This window comes from Ovis aries, chromosome 17, assembly GCF_016772045.2.
Source record: "Ovis aries strain OAR_USU_Benz2616 breed Rambouillet chromosome 17, ARS-UI_Ramb_v3.0, whole genome shotgun sequence".
NCBI lineage: Eukaryota > Metazoa > Chordata > Mammalia > Artiodactyla > Bovidae > Ovis > Ovis aries.
This window is the reverse complement of record NC_056070.1, coordinates 71,434,370-71,452,537: the sequence shown is the minus strand read 5'-3', so window position 1 is coordinate 71,452,537 and position 18,168 is coordinate 71,434,370. Positions and strand designations below refer to the sequence as shown.

At 68.2% G+C, this 18,168-nt stretch overlaps 1 protein-coding gene across 4 annotated transcripts in view; it reads right to left on the bottom strand.

Moving 5' to 3' along the window:
• The window catches only part of CABIN1 (calcineurin binding protein 1), a 75,512-nt gene that overhangs the window by 11,515 nt on the left and 45,829 nt on the right, over positions 1-18,168 (bottom strand). For all 4 annotated transcript variants that reach the window (XM_027956844.2, XM_042234152.1, XM_042234151.1 and 1 more), the window contains one exon: positions 12,915-13,028. In XM_027956844.2, coding sequence (XP_027812645.2) covers positions 12,915-13,028 — 114 coding nt within the window. The remainder of the gene's footprint in view (positions 1-12,914; positions 13,029-18,168) is intronic.

Below are 18,168 nucleotides of genomic sequence, written 5' to 3'. Positions count from 1 at the left end.
CGAGAAGAGCTCGCCTGGGGCCTGGGGGAGGGAGCGAGGAGGGCGGGGCCGCGGGGCCCAGGGGTCTCGGGTGGAAAGAGGCAGGAGTGGGTGGCGGGGCAGGCGACCCCCGAGGGCCCACGTCCACTTGGGGCCTCCCAAGCCCAGCCCCCCTGAGCAGGGGCTCCAGGGCGGTGTCAAGGGCCAACCCCGTGGCCCCCGAGACTCTGAGCTCTTCTGCGTGTGTCTCGGTCAGTAGGCCTGCTGCTGTCTGCACAGAGGTGACCTTCTGGGGGGCTATCCGGCCGGCCTACAAGACCCTCCAGAACAGGAACGTTCCGGGTCAAGGCTGCACACCCTGCTCCGCGTGCCCTCCACCTTGGGGCAGCTCACGGGTGGCAGGCCTGGGCGGTTTGTGCCCCTGGTGGAGCCCCGCTGGTGTGAGGGGGGGCCCCTGGGTCCCCCAGGGCAGCTTGGCTGGGCAACTGCACAGAAAGCCAAGTGCATCCCAGGACCTGGGCAATCACACTGACGGGTCCGACGCTCCCCTGGAGGAGTGGTCTGTGCCGCAGGGAGAGGGGACAAGAGAGGCTGGGCTGAGGAGGAAGTGGGGAGAGAGCCAGGACCCTGGGGAGGGGGTGGTTCAGGAAAGGCCAGGGAGGAAGCCCTGCATCAGGAGCCTCAGCCCGGGGCGGCGGGGTGGGGGGCCGGCCCCCTAGGGCTGGCCTTGTGACCCAGGAGTCCTGAGCAGATGGCGTGGAGGAACGCGGAGTTCTCGTTCTAGTATTTAACTCAGTAACGGAGCCCACGTGAGACTCTCTTACATCATCACAAACTCCCTGTCACTTCAAGAGACCCCAGCACATCACCCCGCTGGGGAGCGCCAACTCCCCCAAGTCCCCTCCAGGGAGGCATCCTCACCCTCATCAGGAAGGAGGCCAGGTAAGAGCTCTTCTCCCTCCCCTGGGACTGGACCCCTCCCACAGAGGCTGAGGCTGCCTGCCCAGAGCTGCGGGGTCCAGGCCAGCCCAGCCCCCAGCCCCCAGCCAGCCCCCTTCCCAGAGCTGCTCAGTCCAAGCTCCCTGTTCACAGAGTGCCCGAGGGAGAACCCGCCTCCCCAACAGAGGGATTCCTGCCCCTCCTTGGCAAGGGCGCAGCAGTGACTCAGCGCTCCCAGCAGGAGAGGCCAGGAGAGCCCGCTGCCGCTGCCGCCCCACTCTGCGCAGCAGGGGCCTAGGGGGAGCCCTCAGCAGTGCCTGGGCGCAGGTGGGTGTCAGGGTAGGAGAGCAGGGGCCTTTCCCCCAGAGAAACATGAAGACTTTGCTTCCAGGACTGCCTCGGTGCTGCAGGCCGACCCCGAGCAGTGCCAGGAAGAGGTCAGTATCTGGACAGTGAGGCTCTGAGGTCAGGAGCAGAGGAGGATACCAGCGTCCTCCAATGTCTTAGGGAGATACCTGTTACCTGGAACCCATGCAAACCTCCCCAACAGCACGACCTGGAGAGGAAGAGGCAGGGCTGTGCAAGGCTGCACACGCTGCCCACAGGGCCAACCTCCCACCATCTCACGCCCTGCTCACACCTCCCCCGGAGAGACCAGCTCCAGGACCCATGGCAGAACTCAGCTTACTTCCCGCCCCGCCCCCGGCGTCCACCCCGCCTGTCCCCAACTGGGGGCAGCGGCACAGCCCGGCCGGCCAGCTGGGCACCGCCTCTCCCCTCGCAGGCCGGGCGGTTCCCTCTCCTCTAGGAACCGCCCCGGTGGAGTAGGATGGATGTCCAGCTTGTGGGCTCCTCATCGCCCTGAAGCCCTGCTGAGCCACGGGCCGGGCGCCCCCCTCAGCAGTCAGGGCCACCAGCTGGCTCCAGGCCCTGGGTTAAGGGCGTGCCAGAGCCCGGCTAAGTTGAGCACCCCTGGGGGCAGGAAGTCCTGAGGCCTCCTCTGCAAACCCCTGAGGGCCGCCTCTGGCCGTAGGGTCGCACAGAGGCCGCCAGGAGGGTCCTTGCCCTGGTCCCGGGAGCTCTCCAGGCTGGGCCGAGAAGGGTAAGGGAGTCCCCTCGCCGTCCACCGGGTAGAGTCCCCCGCGCGGGCAGGGGCTGGGGAAGCCTGCCATTTGCCTGCAGCCAGCGCCCGCCCGTTTCCAGGCTCTTCTGCCAGACGAGACGTCGCACAACACTGGGTCCCCAGAACTGCCAGACTGTTCGTCCCCTCCCCCTCTGGGGAGAAGCAGAAACGACAAACAACGAAGTGCGCGGAGGCAGCCCACCCGGCAACTGCGCCGGGGCCCCGCCCGCGCCCTCCCGCCCACTCGCGGCGGGGCAGCGGCCCGGCCCGGCGCGGGGAGTAGGCCCTGCGCTCGCCGGACCCGGCACCAGCTTCCCGCCCCCGCACAGCAGCTATTTATAGCCGGGGAAGCACCGCGCCGGGCGCCGCTGCCCACCCGCCGGCCGGCTCACCAGCCCCGGGAGCGGCCCGCGCAGCTCCGGGCCCGCGCCGCCCGCCGCGAAGTTGCCGGGTCGGCGGCGGTTGGGCGGCTTTCGCTTTCGGGCGGCTGGCGCAGCGCACACCCCCGAGCCCACTCGCGGCATCCGCCGGCCGGCTGGGCTCGCCTGGGGTTCGCGGGCGGGCTTCTCGCCCGGCCCCCGCCGCCCCCGCGCGCGCGCCCGCCCGCCCGCCGCCCACCTGGCGCTGTGCGGGCCCCGGCCGGGGGCAGGGGGCGCCGCGGCCCCGCTGCCTGCCGACTTCCTCCGCCGCGGCGCCCGGGAAAGCGCGGCCCGCGGGCTTCCTGCCGCTCCGGGCGGGTGGGCGGGCGGGGGGTCGGGCGCGCGAGCCGGCCCAGGGGACTGAGCCAAAGCTCCGGAGCGCGGGGAGCCCGCGGGCAGAGGGGCGAGGCGGCCGCGGCCCGCCCCAGGCAAGTTCCTACCCGCCGGCTCCGCCGTGGCATCTGTGCAGGGAGCTAGGGCGGGCGCCGGGCCATGGCGCGGAGGCTCGCTCGGCGGGCCGGGGCGGGGCGGCGGGGCCGGACGGGGCGCGGGCGCTCGCTGCTCGGCCTGGAAGCAGGCCCAGCGGCACGACTGACTTGGCCGGCCAATCCGAGCAGATTCCGGGCCGGGCCCCCGGCGGTACCGGGGGGCACAGCCCTTGCCACGGGAGGCTGTGGGACCGGGCGTCCCAGGCCCAGCGGGGCAGGGACGTCCAGGAGGTGGACGGCAGAGCGACAGGAGCCAGCGGTGCGCCGGGCCAGGCCGTCCACACCCTGCACCGGCGCAGCTGTGTGCCCAGGGCCCTGGAGTTGTGACCTGTGCAGGGCAGAGGCCTGGGTGAGTGGGGGCTTGTCCTTGCTGACCCAGTGGCCGGTGGGAGCTGGAGTGCCGACTCTCCCAGGACCCTCCTCCAGCAGGGAGGGCAGGACAGAGGCCACTGCGCCCTGCAGGGGGCTTTCCAGCTGGGAGGGGTGGCTTCTCCAGCTGGGCTGTGAGTCCCAGGAATAGATGAGACTGGGGGGAGCAATGGGGCTGGGCAAGAGGCCCCGCAGGCTCAGGAGCCCTCTGCAGAACTCCACGGGCGCTCAGGGATGAAGAGTGGGCGTCCCTCCTGGCAGGGCAGCCAAAGCCCCAGGGAGCGCATGGCGCCTTCCCAGCGGTTTCCTGTGGAGCAACCCTGTGGAGGCACCCCCCAGGCCCTGGTTGCTTCTCCCACCCTGGCTGAGAGGCGCAGCAGCGACGGGGACAGGGCTGATGGAGAGACGCTGCCCCCAGCCCAGGCTGGGCACCGGCTCCCTCACCATCTCTCCCCCAGCCCAGCACCACCATGACTGACCCGCTCTCCTCTGACCGACACCCAGAGGCCTCAGGGCCGCCTGGCCCATCCTGGTGACAGCCCCCAAGCCAAGCAGCTTCCTCCTCTTGTCCTGCCCAGGCTGGCTCCTGCCCACCAGCTTTCCCAGGCTCGCCACGTGCCCCTGATCTAAACAGGCCCAAGGCCAGCCTTCAGCCGGCAGCTTTTGCACTCCCGGGCCACCCTGTGTCCAGGGCCACAGCAGCAGTCTGGCAGCCCCCTGGAGGATCAGGACTCCGCCTGGCATTGGAAGGACCTGGGCTGGGCTCCCAGAGACCACAGAGAGACCGCAGACCTGCAGGGAGACTGGCCACCTCAAGACTGTGCCCACGGCGCTGGGTCTCAGGCCAGGAGAGCCTGGGCCGCATGTCCTCAGGTCGCAACAGCCACGCCTGTCCACACTCGTTTTGTCACCTGCCGGGAGCTCGGGCCACCAGCTGTCCGTCCTCGTGCGGCCCCACCTGGCCATCCCTGTTCGCTCTCTGCTCCCCACCACCTCTTGGGTGAAGCACGTCACCCCTGTGGGGGCTGGGAGCCCAGAGGTGGCCACCAAAAGCCAGAGGGAGCCACAGGAGGTGAGACTGAACGACTCTGGCCTGTCTGCGTGAGTAACCCTGACGGGGCAGACAGAAGCCTGGAGAGGATCAGAGGCAAAGTCCAGGAGTCTCCAGGTGTCTGTGTCAAATGAGCAGCAGAGAACGAACAGAGGCCTTGGGGTGGAGACTGTCATCTATGTGCGAATGGAAAGGAAGACCCCAAAGCCAAGAGGCGTGTGGTGGCCTGGGTTGTGGAACCCAGACAAACACGGGCAAGCCCCAGGCCTGCGCCCGGCGGGGCACACAGCAGGCCTGCGCGCACCTCTCTGGACCCCTCGTGCTCGCTGGGCAGCGCAGGCCTCTCCAGTGGCCACCCCCTCCTGGAAACACGCACCCGTGCTTCGCCACGCACGCCTGAGGCCCGCGCCCCCAGACTCAGGGCTGGCTGCTGCCCAGGCCCCCCGGCCGTGCTGACCACAGGGACCACGTGGCCCAGGGGCCCAGCGCAGCCACCCCGTAGGACCTGAGCCGACACAGGCCTGCAGACTGCTCCTGGTTCCTCCCTGCGGGCCGTTAACCCAGCCCTTTCCCCCTGACCTAACCCCCGTCTTCCTGGGGCTGAGTCCAGTGCCGCCCGAGGTGGCAGGAATGCACCTTGGAGCTCACAGCTCACGCTCTCAGCGCGGGGCCTTCACACCGCCAGCTGGTGTGGAGGCGCGGACCTCCCCAATGTGGGGTGCCAGCTCCGACTGTCGTGCACCCAGGCAGCCTCTCTTCTGGGAGCGTGCCAGCCCTCTTCTTCCCCCAGTGGCTGGGAAAGGCACTTGCCTTCCCCCCTGGGCGCACAGACCCCAGCTGCCGCCCCACCGTGTTCCCACTAGAGCCTCTGGTACTCGGGAGCAGCCCAGACTGCACTCTGCAGAGGGTCGCGGGCAGCACCGAGTCCAGCTGCTTTGCTTGTCTGACCCATGAGTGAGGACATGGGCGTAAACGGGGGGCCTGCCCGGGGAAATGGAGGGCCGTGTGCAAGGACGACCCCGTCCCTGTGGTCTGGGGCGGGATCCACCTCAGCAGACGGCTGTTCCAGCAGCCACACTCAGCTCCGCGGGGACAAGCACGCCTACCAGGGCCTGACCCACAAGCCTGCCCGTGGGTGCCAAGGCTGCCGTGGGCAGGCTCAGCCACGGCCACGGCCAGCTCGGCTGACCTGGTGAGTCCAGGACGGGGTGGGGGCCGGAGGGGCTTCAGGAAGAAGGGACAGGCATCCGGGCTGGGTGCTGATGGCCGAGGACCCCTCACATGGAGGGGGGACGGTCAGGGGGCCCACGTGGGTGGAATGCCAGGGGCCTGGGGGGCAGGCAGCCTGGAGCAAGGGGCTGGCAGGCTTGGAGGTCTCGGTGACCTGGCCAGGGCTCACCAGGGCCTCCGCGGAATGAGAGGGTGCTAGGGCTCGGCTCCTCTGCACCCCCCCACGTCAGGGGCTTGGGAACAAGAGCGGTTGTCTCTGGGGGACTGCTGAGCCACCCGGTTTCATCTCAGGAAGGGCCACATCCTAGAAAAGTCGTGTCTGACAAGCACACGGAGAAAACTAGGCCAACCCCTCCACCCGCTGACCCTGGCTCCCAACGCGGGCCTGCGTGGGCTTGGGGGCGTCTGTGCCTCAGCCCGTGCCTGGTGTCTCTCCTGGGCGACTGACACAGGGCCCTCCGCACCGTGGGTGCCAGGGTGGCAGGGGTCAAGCACGGACCACAGACACAGCCAGCATCTCCTGCAGAACGGCCGGAGGGGAACAGGCTTGGCTCGCGGAGCCTGGCCCCCCCCCAACAGGCGTGCGGTGTCATCCCCGCCCACGGGGGTTCTGGAGCCCAGGGCGCCCCAGCCCACCTGAGGAGGAAATGAAGCCCAGGCCAGTGCTGCTGGGGCCGGGGCCGGGGCGGGGCATGGGACGGAACTCGACCCTGTGCTGGCCTGGTGACGGGCTGGGCCTGCTGGGGAAGCCCCACCTGCTCTGGCATGCCCTCGTTTCCAACTTTCTACGTGTGATCTGGGGTCGACGTTTCAGAATTTGTTTTTAATCGATCACATTCCTGCAACATCCTTCCCAACTGGCCCTAAGCGCCCGCATCCCCTCCCAGTGGGCTGGTGAGCTCTGGTCCACGAAGGCCCTATCCCAGCTGCGGCTGCCCCCGCCCACGGGGCCTCCCTGCACCGGCTCCTGGACGCGGTGGCCCCAAGACACACGTGGTCCTCGATAATGCCCTGAGGTGGCTCTGGGAAGGCCCATTTGCAGACAAGAAGCTGAGTCTAACCAACGCTGACCAGCTTGTCCAAAACCGTCAGCTGCAGCTGGGGCGAGGTGTGGGGCAGGCCCGGGGCTGGCTGGGGACGAGGACACACGTGTGTGCGTGTGTCCCTGGCCAGGCCAGTGAGGCCTGTGCTCCACCCTCAGGGGCGTGTGGGGGCCGTAGCCTGTCGCCCTGGAAACCAGGCGTGGCCCCCTAGAGCTTGCCGCTCTAGTTTGGATTTCAAACTCAATGCCACTCTCTCAGAGCCCACTCCGCCAAACTTTCCAAGTAGGAAAAGTGGAAGGAAAGGGAGCCTGGCACCCGAGCGGGGAAGCCCTGGCTGGCGGGCAGAGGGGTGGCGGGGCGGGGACCCCAGATCTCCCCCGGGTCCAGGCCCCCTCCTCCAGGGAGCGAGTGGCCGGAGCAGGCGGGCCCAGCCCTTCCTGACTCTGGGAGCTGCTGCCCTTTCATGTTTGCCAACGGGTGTGTGAGAAGGCGCTTTTGGAAAAAGGGCTGGAAAACCACTGACCTCATCCAGCTGGCCGGCCTTTGGACATGGGGAAACTGAGCTCAGAGGGGTTGGACCTGGAAGTCAACAGCAGGGTGAACCCACAGGCAGGGCGACGTGCTGGGCCCCCCGCGGGCGCACAGGAGGCCCGAGGTCAGGCCTGGCATGGACGGGGCATCCACAAGCGCAGTGCGTGGACTGAGGTCTCACAGGGCAACCAGCATGGCAAGGGAGGCGGACCGCAGGCCCAGCCCTGGTGGCCACCACGCGGGACACTCCTGAGCTCAGGGAACAACTGCGCGTCGGCTCCACACCCTGAGGGATCCGCCTACCCTGCGCCTGGGCTCGCAGGCCACTACCCGCCCACAGGCTGGGCGCCGCGGGGAGGGCCTGGATCTGGAGTGAGCTGGGTGCCCTGTGGGCCCAGAGGACCAAGCAGACTGGCGCAGCCCTGCCTCCCTCCCCCAGGACAGGTCCCTGAGGCACCACCGCCCCAGCCAGGGCCTTGGGGAGCCCCACCAGGTCCTGCTCCCGCGGCCCCAGCAGACACACCCCACCCCCAGCCCTCTCCATCATTGGTCTGAGCAGCTCCAAACCCTGGGCCTCCTCCGGAAGTTGCCCCCCTGCGGTCCTCCAGACGGCGCCTGGCCTGGGGAGGCATCCCAGGGGACGGAGCTGAGCCTGCTACGTGCCTGCCTCAGAAAGCCTCAGCGGGGCCACTGGTCCTGGGAGCCGGCTTCTGACAAAGGACTCGCTGTAGGAAAGGTGTCCCTGCTGGAGACTGCTCTCAGGAAGGTGACAGGGCAAGCTCCCGGCTGCTGGCCTGGGCTGGCCAGAAACTCTGGCGTGGAGGCAGCCCGCAGGACGTGGGCCCCGGGCTGCGTTCCGCACCCCCCCCCCGGTGGGCCGTCACAGTGGGTTCAAGGATGCCAGGGGCTAAAGCCCCCCCGCTGCCTGTTTCTGCCCAAGCATCCTGGCAGGGGGCACTACAGTGAGCCCACACTGGCCTCCAGGGGCCAGGTAAGCATGCAGGTGGGGGCAGCCCACCTGGAGTGGGGTTTCCCGGCCCTGCCGTGCAGAGATCTATGACCGCCGTGCTCCTGTCTGGGCGAGGCCTGGGCAGCCTGTGCACCTGAAGGCCTTAGGCATCTGCTCCAGACCGAACCGGGCCCAGTGCGAAAAGGCCACAAAATCTGCCAAGCTTGCCGAACCGGGGGCATGGGAAGGAAGGAGACCTCGGCGCAGCTAAGAAATCACAAGTGTGCTAACCTTTTAAAGGCCCTTAAAAGCGGGGCCTGTCTTCCCTGGAGAGCTCGGAGCGACTCTTTTGTTTACCCTTCTTCTGCAGCCAGCCATCGATCATTCCAACAACGCTAAAAATAACACCGCGGCGGGCGGGTGTACTACAGCCCGGGACGGGGTATCCTCGGTTTGAATGCCCCCTTCTCTCGTGTACCCTAGTCCCCTCTGGCCTGACTGGGGTCCTTCACCCCGACGTCAGGACGGTGCTGCTGCGCTCGCGGCCCCCCGCCTCCCTTACAGCGGCTCAGGGAGCGGTGCAGGCTGTGGGGAGGGACACACCTGCCCCCTGTGGCCGTGTGCCCTCAGGCCCGTGACCAGGGAAGCCGTGGTCTCCTGCCCAGGCCACGCGTGCCCCTCATCACCAGCGGGCCGACCTCAGCGTGGGGCCAGCACCAGTCTCACCCTCCCGCCAGCCACGCTTCAGCACGAGACAGCGCGAAGCCCCAGTCCCTCCTCCAGCCCAACCGGGAGTGGAGCCCCAGCCTGGGCGCCTCCCCTGCTGGCGCCGCCGTGAGACGGGACTGCCTGTCACGCCGTGCGTGGGCCTGGGGCCCTGGGACCTCTCTCAGCCCAGCTGGCCCTGGCCTGGCTCCACACTCAGCGACATGCGCCTCGAGGTGTGGGCAGAGGGACTGGTCACAGCCGGCCAAGCCAAGGGACGCGGGCGTGGTGGGCCCAGCCTCGGTCAAGCCATGGGCTGCTGCCAGCGGCAGCGTCCCCTCCAGACCGGCCTGGCCCCGGCTCCAGCGGGCGCCAGTGCAGGGGGAGGGGCGGGAACACGCGGCGTGTGCAGAGCAGCGCCTCTTCCCTGGGCTGAGCCTGCGAAGGGCCTGCATTTGGGGCTGCTGTCGGGGGCGGTGTGGTGACTCAGCGGCAGGGGCAGATGCGAGCCTGCGACGCGGGGCTGCCCACCAGCCCCCAGGCGTGGAGCAGGGAGGGGGCACGGGGAGGGCGGCCAAGCTTGCTGTTGCGGCCGGCTCTGGCAGAGACCCCCGGGGCTCTCAAGGGTAGGAGGGGGTCACATTTGCCCACCAGGGACTGCCGGGGAGCTCCGAGCCCTGGAGGCCGCCTTTAGCCAGCACAGTAGCACTCTCCCCGGGGGAGCGGGTGCTGGCCGAGGCCTGGCTTGCACGCTGGGCACCGTCTCTGACCTCAGGGGCCCCTGGCTGGGAGCTGGGCCTGGCCCTCCCTAGCACCTGCCTCTGCAGCTGGGCGGGGCTGGCAGACCCTGTCACCCACCACTGGAGGCGGTCAGGATGGGACGGACACCTGCCAAGAAGCGCGGGCGCCAGGGACGGAGGGACGCCTCTCCCTGCTCTGCCCGCCCGGCAGCTGCACCTGCAGGCTCCCGAGCAGGGCCTTCCTCCCGCCAGGGCCTCGGGGAGCACTCGGCTCCAGGGCACAGACACGCCACGGCACAGAGGCGGCCCCTGACAGCCGTTTCTCCTGTCGGTTTAAGCAGCGTGGAGCTGGGACAGACAGGACCCCAGGCGTGGTGCCTGCTGAGTGTGCCAGGGCCTCTGGGGCAAAGGGACAGGCCAGGGCATGGGAAGGGACCCGTCGCCCTGGGTACCCCACGGGCAGGCCGAGATGGAAGTCGCTTTGGTTCTGAGAGCGCAGGCGGCAGGGCAGATGGGTAGGGTGCGCAGCCGCACCAGCAGAGCCGCGGCCTCGGACCGCGGGGAGAGGGCAGGCGCAGGCACCGTGCCGCACTGGCGGGCCCAGGGCTGCGTGTACACAGCGCCGTTCGCATCTCAGGCTGCCCCGCCTGAGCCTGGCAAGGCCTCCACCCTCTAGCCAGGCCCATCTGGGACCAGGCCCCCCACTGCACCCACCGTCAAGCCCTGAGCAGGCCGCCTTCCAGTCCTCAGGGCCCAGAGCGTGCCGAGGGCTCCCACCCACCTGTCGTGATCACCTGCCGGGGGCCGTGCTATGCCGGGTGTGGGCCTTGTGTGGAGTGTAGCGGTGGGAGCCCAGCCCGCCAGGCCAAGGGTGCTGCGGGTCCCTGCAGCCTGAGGTGGGGCAGGCCCAAGGGCAGGGGTAGCCCACGGCTCTGCTCCGCTCCCTCCTGCTCGGGACCCTGCCTCGCTGCTGGCACAGCCCAGAACACGGGAAAAGTGCCCGCTGGGGCGCTCCAGTCTCTTCTTTCACTCAGCCTGGAAACTGGGTTGAAACAGGAAAAGAACCTGCTTGCTAAAATCAGTGAGCGTTTTGGGGAAGAAAGGAGAGCCGTCTCTGGTCTTGTTACCATGGGAATGTTTCTGGATCGACTACCAGGGGAGAGAGGTGCGCCCTGGACAGCTCCAGCCGCCACAGGCCTACCACCAGACGCGCACACGCCTGCCCAAGAAGCCCTGGAAGCTTCTGGGCCTCAGAGACGCACCCCTGGCCTTTGCGCCCTGGTCTGCTCTGCGGCCCCTCAAGGCTGACACTGGCTCAGGAGGGCACCACTTGCAGGCCCAGCCCCGCCTCACTGCCTCCCGCCAGCCTGTGTGCCCACGCTGGGTTCCCCGCCCCCTGCACAGTCGTCCTGAGGCGCCACCATCGAGTCACGCGGCCACACGCCGTCTGCCCGTCCCTCCCTGGGGCCCAGGCCAGACCATGCCAGGCAGACAGGGCCGCGGCCTCAGCCAGTGCCACGCAGCAGCCCTGGGTCTGCTCGGCCGAAGGCGGGCCAGCCTGCTGTAGGGGGTGGGGGGTGCTGGGGCCACGGCTGCCCCAGAGACAAGCCTGGGCCGAGACCCAGCCCACCTGGGCTCAGTCCACAGATGGGACTTGGCAGGGCAGTGGAGGGGTGGGTGGGAGCCAGGGCCTTGGTCAGGCTGGGGGTGGGGGTCGGGGGGCTGGACATGCGCCAAATCCATGCCTCTCCCTCAGACGCCGCACGTGGTCTCTGCCGTGGGCCCCCAGCCTCCTCACACCCCGAGGAGGGCCAGGTGCCGCCTATGCCCTGGCCGCCCTCCTACCCGCGTCCGGGCGGGGCCGCACCAGGGGCGCGTCATGTCGGGTCCCCAGCTCTGCAGCCAGCACGCACACACGGCCACGGGTGGCCTGCAGCCCTCGGGGAAAGTCCCCAAGACTCAGAGTCAAAACACCACCACCAAAAAACACCCCCCGCCACAGACACACAGGCGTATCTTCTAAAGGTGGACGGCAGGCCTGACTCTGCACAAGAACACTTGAAAGGAACGGCGGCTGCTCCCCACAATGCCGCTGCGGAGGGCAGGGCGCCCGGGGCTGGGGGTGCGGCTGGGCTCGGCCGTGTGACTCAGCTGTTGGCAGCCACGGCATGGCCCCATGGCGCTCCACGGCTGTCAGACACTGCCTGTGACAAGCGGGAGGTGGGTCTCCCAGCCCCAGCCCCGAGGCCCTGCCAGCGCCTCCTTAGGGCCAGCCCCCAGGCCTCCGCCCCACACCAGGCCAAGGCGGCAACCCCAGCGCACTGGGAAGGAGAAGAGGGGTTGTCCTGAACCCCCAGGCCCGTCAGCGGGCTCCGCAGTGGGCAGGCCACGGAAGGACACCCACATGGCGAGGGGTGGTGGCTGCAGCCTGGGCATCTGGGCGGGAGGGAGGCCCTCGTGCGCTGCAAACTCCCAGTTCCACCCAGACTGACTGCGGGTTCAGTCCCCCACCTGCCTGTGAACACTCCCAGGGAGAGGCTGGCAGGGACATGCCCCCAGCTCCAGAGCCCTGCTTGACCCCTGGTCACGCCTGAGTAGGAGGGGAGGCGCCGTGGACCCAGACGCCTGCATCCGGCCGCCTCTCAGCTTGAGAGCCAGCATCTGCCACAGCCTTCTAGACCCAAGACCCGCCCCGCCCTGCTCCGGCCCAGGCCAGTCCTGCCATCTGCTTTCCCAAGGCGCACAGGGAACCGAGGGAAACACAAGAGAAAGCAACGCTCAGAGGATCTGTGCCACATGCCAAAGCACCCCCCGAGGACGGGGGCAGGCCAGGGGCCCAGAGGTGAGGCGGCGGGAGCGCAGACCAGCGGTCTCTGTGCTAGCGGGGCGAGGCAGCGAGGCCCGGCCGAGGGGCAGCCGTGAGCTCCCAGGGCCCCAGGCCCAGGCCCCTACCCTGTGTGGAGCACCAGCGTGCACTCAGAGCCCAGCACTGGCCACACTCGCTTTCTCTGCAGCAGCGTGGCCCCAGCCAACCTTGGTGCCCAGGCCCCCTCGGGGGGAGCAGGGCGCAGGCCTGGGGCCCCTCGCATGGAGCCCCCTGCACGGCCCTGGATCCCTGCCAAGCTCCGCAGGCCTCTCCCACAGGTGCCAAGAGGGGCAGCCACCTGCCAGGAGCCTCTCAGCAAGCAGGGCCCGCTCCCCAGCCTGGCGCGCTCTCGCCTGTGCCACCCCGCAAGGCCTCCAAGGACGCCGCCCTCCTGCCCACCCCAGGGTCATTTCCCGCGCCCGCCACCCGTGACGGGCGCCGGCAGCCCGCAGCTGCGGAAATCAACAAGGCTCAGTACTCACGTTGAAGAAATTGGTCTTGTTCCTCTCGCAGAAGAGCCCCTGTGCCGGCATGTGCTGCAGCTGTTGCCACGGGACACCACTGCCTAGCAACATGTCGCGGGCCCACCGGAGGTTCTGGGGAAGCAAGAAGTAGGTTGGGAGTGAGTGTGTGGGCAGCGTCGGGCACCCACGGGGAGGGGGGCGGTCCCCTCCTTCCAGGCTGCGCCAGCCAAGCAGCAGTGCCCGCAGACAGCCGTCCTGTGGCGCTCACGGCCCGGGCTTGATCGCCCAGCCGCGAGTGCATTTCTGAGCTGGTCTCGTGCCCTGCACAGCTGAGCTAGGAGAGCGCGGCCACAGACTGCCTGGGGAGGGCACAGACAGGGATGCCTGGCCCTGCCCAGATGCACAAGATACTGCAGGGACCCAGCACCCCACTGTTGGCCGGAGTCCCCCAGCAGCCCAAAGGGTCCGGGTTGACTTGTCAGGCTGTGGGAGACAGCCCTGAGCCCGGGGGAGCCGGCGCTACAGGACGCCAGGGGAAGCGCGTTGGTGGGAGGGGCTCTGTCCGCGGCTCAGGCCGCTGCTCTCTGGCCACGGCACCTCTTGGCGGAAGCAGGGACGGCGAGGCCTGAACGCCAGGCCCTCGCGGAGCGCAGACTGGGCTGGTCCATCAGCCTGGGGGCTGTTAGAAACACCCCGCTGCCTCCCAAACAGGCTTGCGGGGGCCCGGGTCTGTGGCAGAGGTACATGCCTGTGCCGGTCCGTGTGGGGGCGCCCCGCAGCCTTGGGGACTAGACCACCCTCTCCAGGCCTCCGGTGCCCATGTGGAGGATGGCGGTGGCCACTGGGCCACTCCTCGGGCCAGGATGCCAACAGGGAAGCTGCTGTCTGCACACCCACTCCTCCTCCCAGAAGCTGGCCTGCCCTGACCTTGGCGACTGGAGCCTCCATCCTGCCACGCCCTCCCCCCTGCCAAGCTCTCAGGGAGGCGTCCCTGGGAGGCAGGAGGCTGGGGTGGGCGTGACGCCAGTGTCTCCCCTGAGTTCCCTCGGCGTGGGGTTGCCTCAGGGCTCACAAGGCCGGTTGCACGTCCCTACCTGGCGGGCAGCATGAACTTGCCTGTCCTCACACACCTGGAGCAGAGAGGCCTCGGGCCCCACCCCGCCCCCGAGGACCTGCGTGGGCTGCACCAGCTGAGCCTGAGGGGCGAGCACTGGCCTGTGCTTGGGGGGGCTGAGGCCCCTCCCTCACCTCACGTGGCTCAGGCCCCTCTGCCAGCCTCACCCTCTGTCACTGGGCATTGCCTCCTGGTGACACGCCGGTGGGAGCTGCTGTCAGGGGGCCGCCACGGCCCAGGGGGGAGGATCTCCGAAGTGGGCAAGGCTCAGGAGGGCTGGGGGGCGCGGGGAAGGCCTCACGGTGGAGCACGGGCAGGGCCGGGCCAAGCAGGCCCTCCTCTCTCTGTCCTCACCGGGAGGCCCAGATGAGCCCCTGCTTCTGGGTGGGGTACAGGGAGGGGCCCAGCCATCTCCATGCCTGGCCCAGGCTCGGCTTCTTTCTCTCCAGACACCCGTGACCTGGGAGGGCCAGAGCAGGCAGAGGATGGCGAGAGCAGCCTGGCGCGAGGACTCCGCGCCACGCGGGGAGAAGCAGGGAGCCCACCCGGGGAAGCATGCTGCTCGTGGCCTCTGGCTCTGCAGCTCTGTGGGGGCCGCAGGCGCCTCCAGGCAGGCAGCACCTGGGCGCCCGCCGGGGGCGCCGGCGTCCCGGTGTGGCTTGGGCTGCACCTCCCGCACAGGCCATCGCTGGGGCCTCTCTGCTGCCGCTGCTGGCCCTGTGTGTGTCTTCTTGGAGAGATGTCTATTCAGGCCGTTTGCCCGTTTTCAGGTTGAGCTGGGTTTTAATTGACGAGTTGTGAGCGTGCTCTGTGTCTTCTGGACACGAGCCTCTCGTCGGGTATGGGGTCTGCACGCCTCTCCCCAACCTTGCCGGTCCTCTTCTCACTGCGGCAGTGCCCCCTGAAGCACAGGCGTTCTCCACTTCGGTCGTGTCTGGCTCACTCACCTATCTTTGGTCGCCCGTGCTTTTAGCGTTCTATCTATGGAATCGTCGTCTAATCCGAGATCCCCTAAGATTTACACGCGTGTTTTCTTCTGGGCGTCTTGTAGGTTCAGCTCTGAAACTGAGGTCTTCAATCCATTTCAAGTTAATTTCTGTATACACTGAGATGGCATCACCTACTCCATGGAAGTGAGTTTGAGCAAACTCTGGGGGTTGGTGATGGACAGGGAGGCCTGGCGCGCTGCAGTCCACGGGGTCGCAAGGAGCCAGACGCAGCTGAGCGCACAGGCAGGCCTCCAGCCTCACTCTGGCCGCCCAGTTATCTAGCACCGTCTGCTGAGAGGATACTGTCCTCTTCTGCCACGAGAGGATTGTGGCAGCCCCGCTGAAACTCTAGTGACCACAGACGCACCCGTTCAATGCTGGACTCCCGACTCGCCTGCGCTGGCGTGTGTTGACCCTGAGCGTGGTGCCAATCCGGCTCTCCTTTTGGCTGTGATGCGACGCACGACGTCAACTCTGCCAGAGGAGCCGCTGTCCAGTGAGCGGCTCAGAGTGCCGTGCGCGCACACCGCTGTGCAACCACGTCTCGAGCCCCGCTGGGGCTCTGCACCTTGCCAGTCTGAGCCCCGCCCATTCAGCAGCAGCTCCTGGGACCACACATGCGCAGAGTCCTGCTGGACGCATCCTTTCTTTGCGTCTGAACAATCTCACTGAGGACACCCGTGTTGGAGCAGGCATCAGCATGTCCTTTCTTTTGAAGGCTGAATAATATTCCACTCTGCTTTGATTACTGGAGATTTGCAGTGAGCTCTGATACTGGGACGTGTGAGTTTTCCAGGTCTGTCCCTTTCCAAGACTGTCTGGCTCCAGGAGCACATTGTAACCCACTCAGTCCTGATCCTCGTGGCAGGTAGGGTCGCCGGTTCCCCAGGTGAGCCAGAGGCAGCAGGCTGGCGGAGCCACGCAGAGTCACTCTCCAGCGAGCTCCAGGGCCCCTGTGCTGAAAGGCCTCTGAGTGGCCCATGTGGACAGTGGGAACCACAATTTTTGTAATGCCACAGCCTAGGACTCAAACTCCTGCCAAGACCAAGCCCTTGGGGAATCACAGAGCAGCGAGCACTGGACTCGGGTGCGGTGGCCTTCCCCGAGGTGTGGGAGCACCTGGGAGCCTGCGTCCTCAGGCGTGCCCCCCCACCGCGGGCCAGCAGGACACACACCTTGGGGGCCCCAAGGCGGGAGTCTGGTGTACAGCAAAGCTGACCCTGGGCTGGAGGGCAGCCTTGGGGGAGGTCAAGGGTCCCCAGGGGCGGACGACTCCAGAAGGGATAGGAGGGCTGCAACCCTGGGCGGTGCCCACACAGAGGAGACGGGCTGTGGTCCTCGAGTGGAGCCCTTGGGCAGGACCTGAGGGGTTTGAGGTTGGCTCCCCTGGGGCCGCTCTGCCCTGGGCAGCCACAGAGCCATAAGCAGGGAGCATGGAGATGCCACCGCCACGCCCAGGCAGACTCGACAAGGACACGGACTGCTGCTGAGCCTGCGCAGCAGGAGGCGTCTGTTACCCAACAGCTGCGTGGGAGGTGGTTACCGCTGGTCAGAGACAGGCCACCAAGAGCTCTGGCCGGGCCCCAGGACGGCAGGCTGCTCGACCGGGCCCGGCACTCAGCCCACGAGGCAGCGAGGTGTCTGAAAGCCACCCAGCAAGGCCTCTGTGCAGAATGAAGAGCAGCCTGTGGGCCCCCGGCTGCTGCAGAAAGGGACCTCCATCTTGGAGAAGCAGGCCATCAGGCTACATGCAGGGACCGAGGAGCCGCAGACGCGCGGTGTGGCCCCGCATAGCAGACAGCTGGGCGGCCTCGTCCCTGCCGCTGGGCCCACGCCCACCCCACAGGTCCCCCAGCCCATCAGCCCAGCACGGGGGACCCAAACGACCTGGGCTAATTTGCAGAAAAGCACAGGGCCAACAGTGAGCAGTGTAGGGGGCACGGTGGAGACGGCTGGGCCCCAGGAGCTGGGCTGCCTGACGTCGAGCAGAGAGGACGTGACCCCCGACGGTCACTGCCGTGCAGGCAGATACACAGGCGGCGGCCTTTGTCTCACGCCAGCAAAACCGTGGACAGCGCCCCCAAGTTCTCTAGCTGATGTGAGCGTGGGTCCCGCTTTTCGAAGACCCTCCCAGCAAAGACACAGGCTGAGGAGCCCGCGCGGCCCAACCCCAGGCCCAGGCTAAAGCCATCTGTGGGAGTGCAGAGGCGCCCGGGGCCCCCTGGGGCCTGCGATGCAGCCCTGCTCTCCCTCCAGCAGCCGGTGGCTGCCGCCCCATTCTCAGGGCATCTCACCCCCCAGGTCCTGCCTCGGCTCTGCTTCTGGAGGAGGGGAGAGCACTCGCAGGCCCCATGGACTACTCCTGAGGGGCTTCATTCAAACCCAGGTCTGCCGGATGCAGAAGGCCTGGGCATGGCCGGACGCAGCCAGGCAGGCGGGGACGCATAGCGGGGGCCAGGAGAGCCGGACAGCCCGCAGCCCCTACCAGGCTACAGTGCCCGTGTGCCCTGCCCTGGGGAGCCAGCCTGCCACGTGCACAGCCATGCCGCACCGCACCACGCCCCCACAGCACCCGTCACGGGGCTTCCTGCCGCAGCCAGCTCCGTCTCAGGCTGTCTGCCCCTCCCTGTCTCTTCAGGCCCCCAGCACGGGCCTCTGGGGGTAGCGGCTCCTGAGCCCAGGCCTTACTAAGCGGGGGAGCCAGACAAGAGTGGAGGCCACAGCCGGACCCCGAGGCCACCCCGCCAGCCCCTTGCCCGCCTGGGCAATGCCCTCCTCTCCCTGCAGCCACCACAGCTCCTCCACACTCGGGCTCCGAGAGCGGTGCCTTCCTCTAGCCTCAGCAGCGCCCCAGCCTGCCTGGGCCCCACTACTTTCCCTGTGGGACCCATCACAGCGGGACTCACCTCACCGGCTCACTGGTGCACTGCAGATCTGCCCCGTGTGAATGCAGCTCTGGGGCGACTGTCTCCCCAGCTCCTCCGGGCAAGTCGGGAGCCCAGAAAAGGACACAGACGGACCCCACTCCCCCCACCAACACTAAGCGCCCGCAAGAGAGGCCTGGTGGGAAGCACGGGAGCCCCGATGTCCAGGGCCCCTGCTGAGTCTACATGGTCCGTCGGCTGAGCTGGAGGAGGCCGCCAAGGCCAGGAGGTCCACTCGAGCTGCG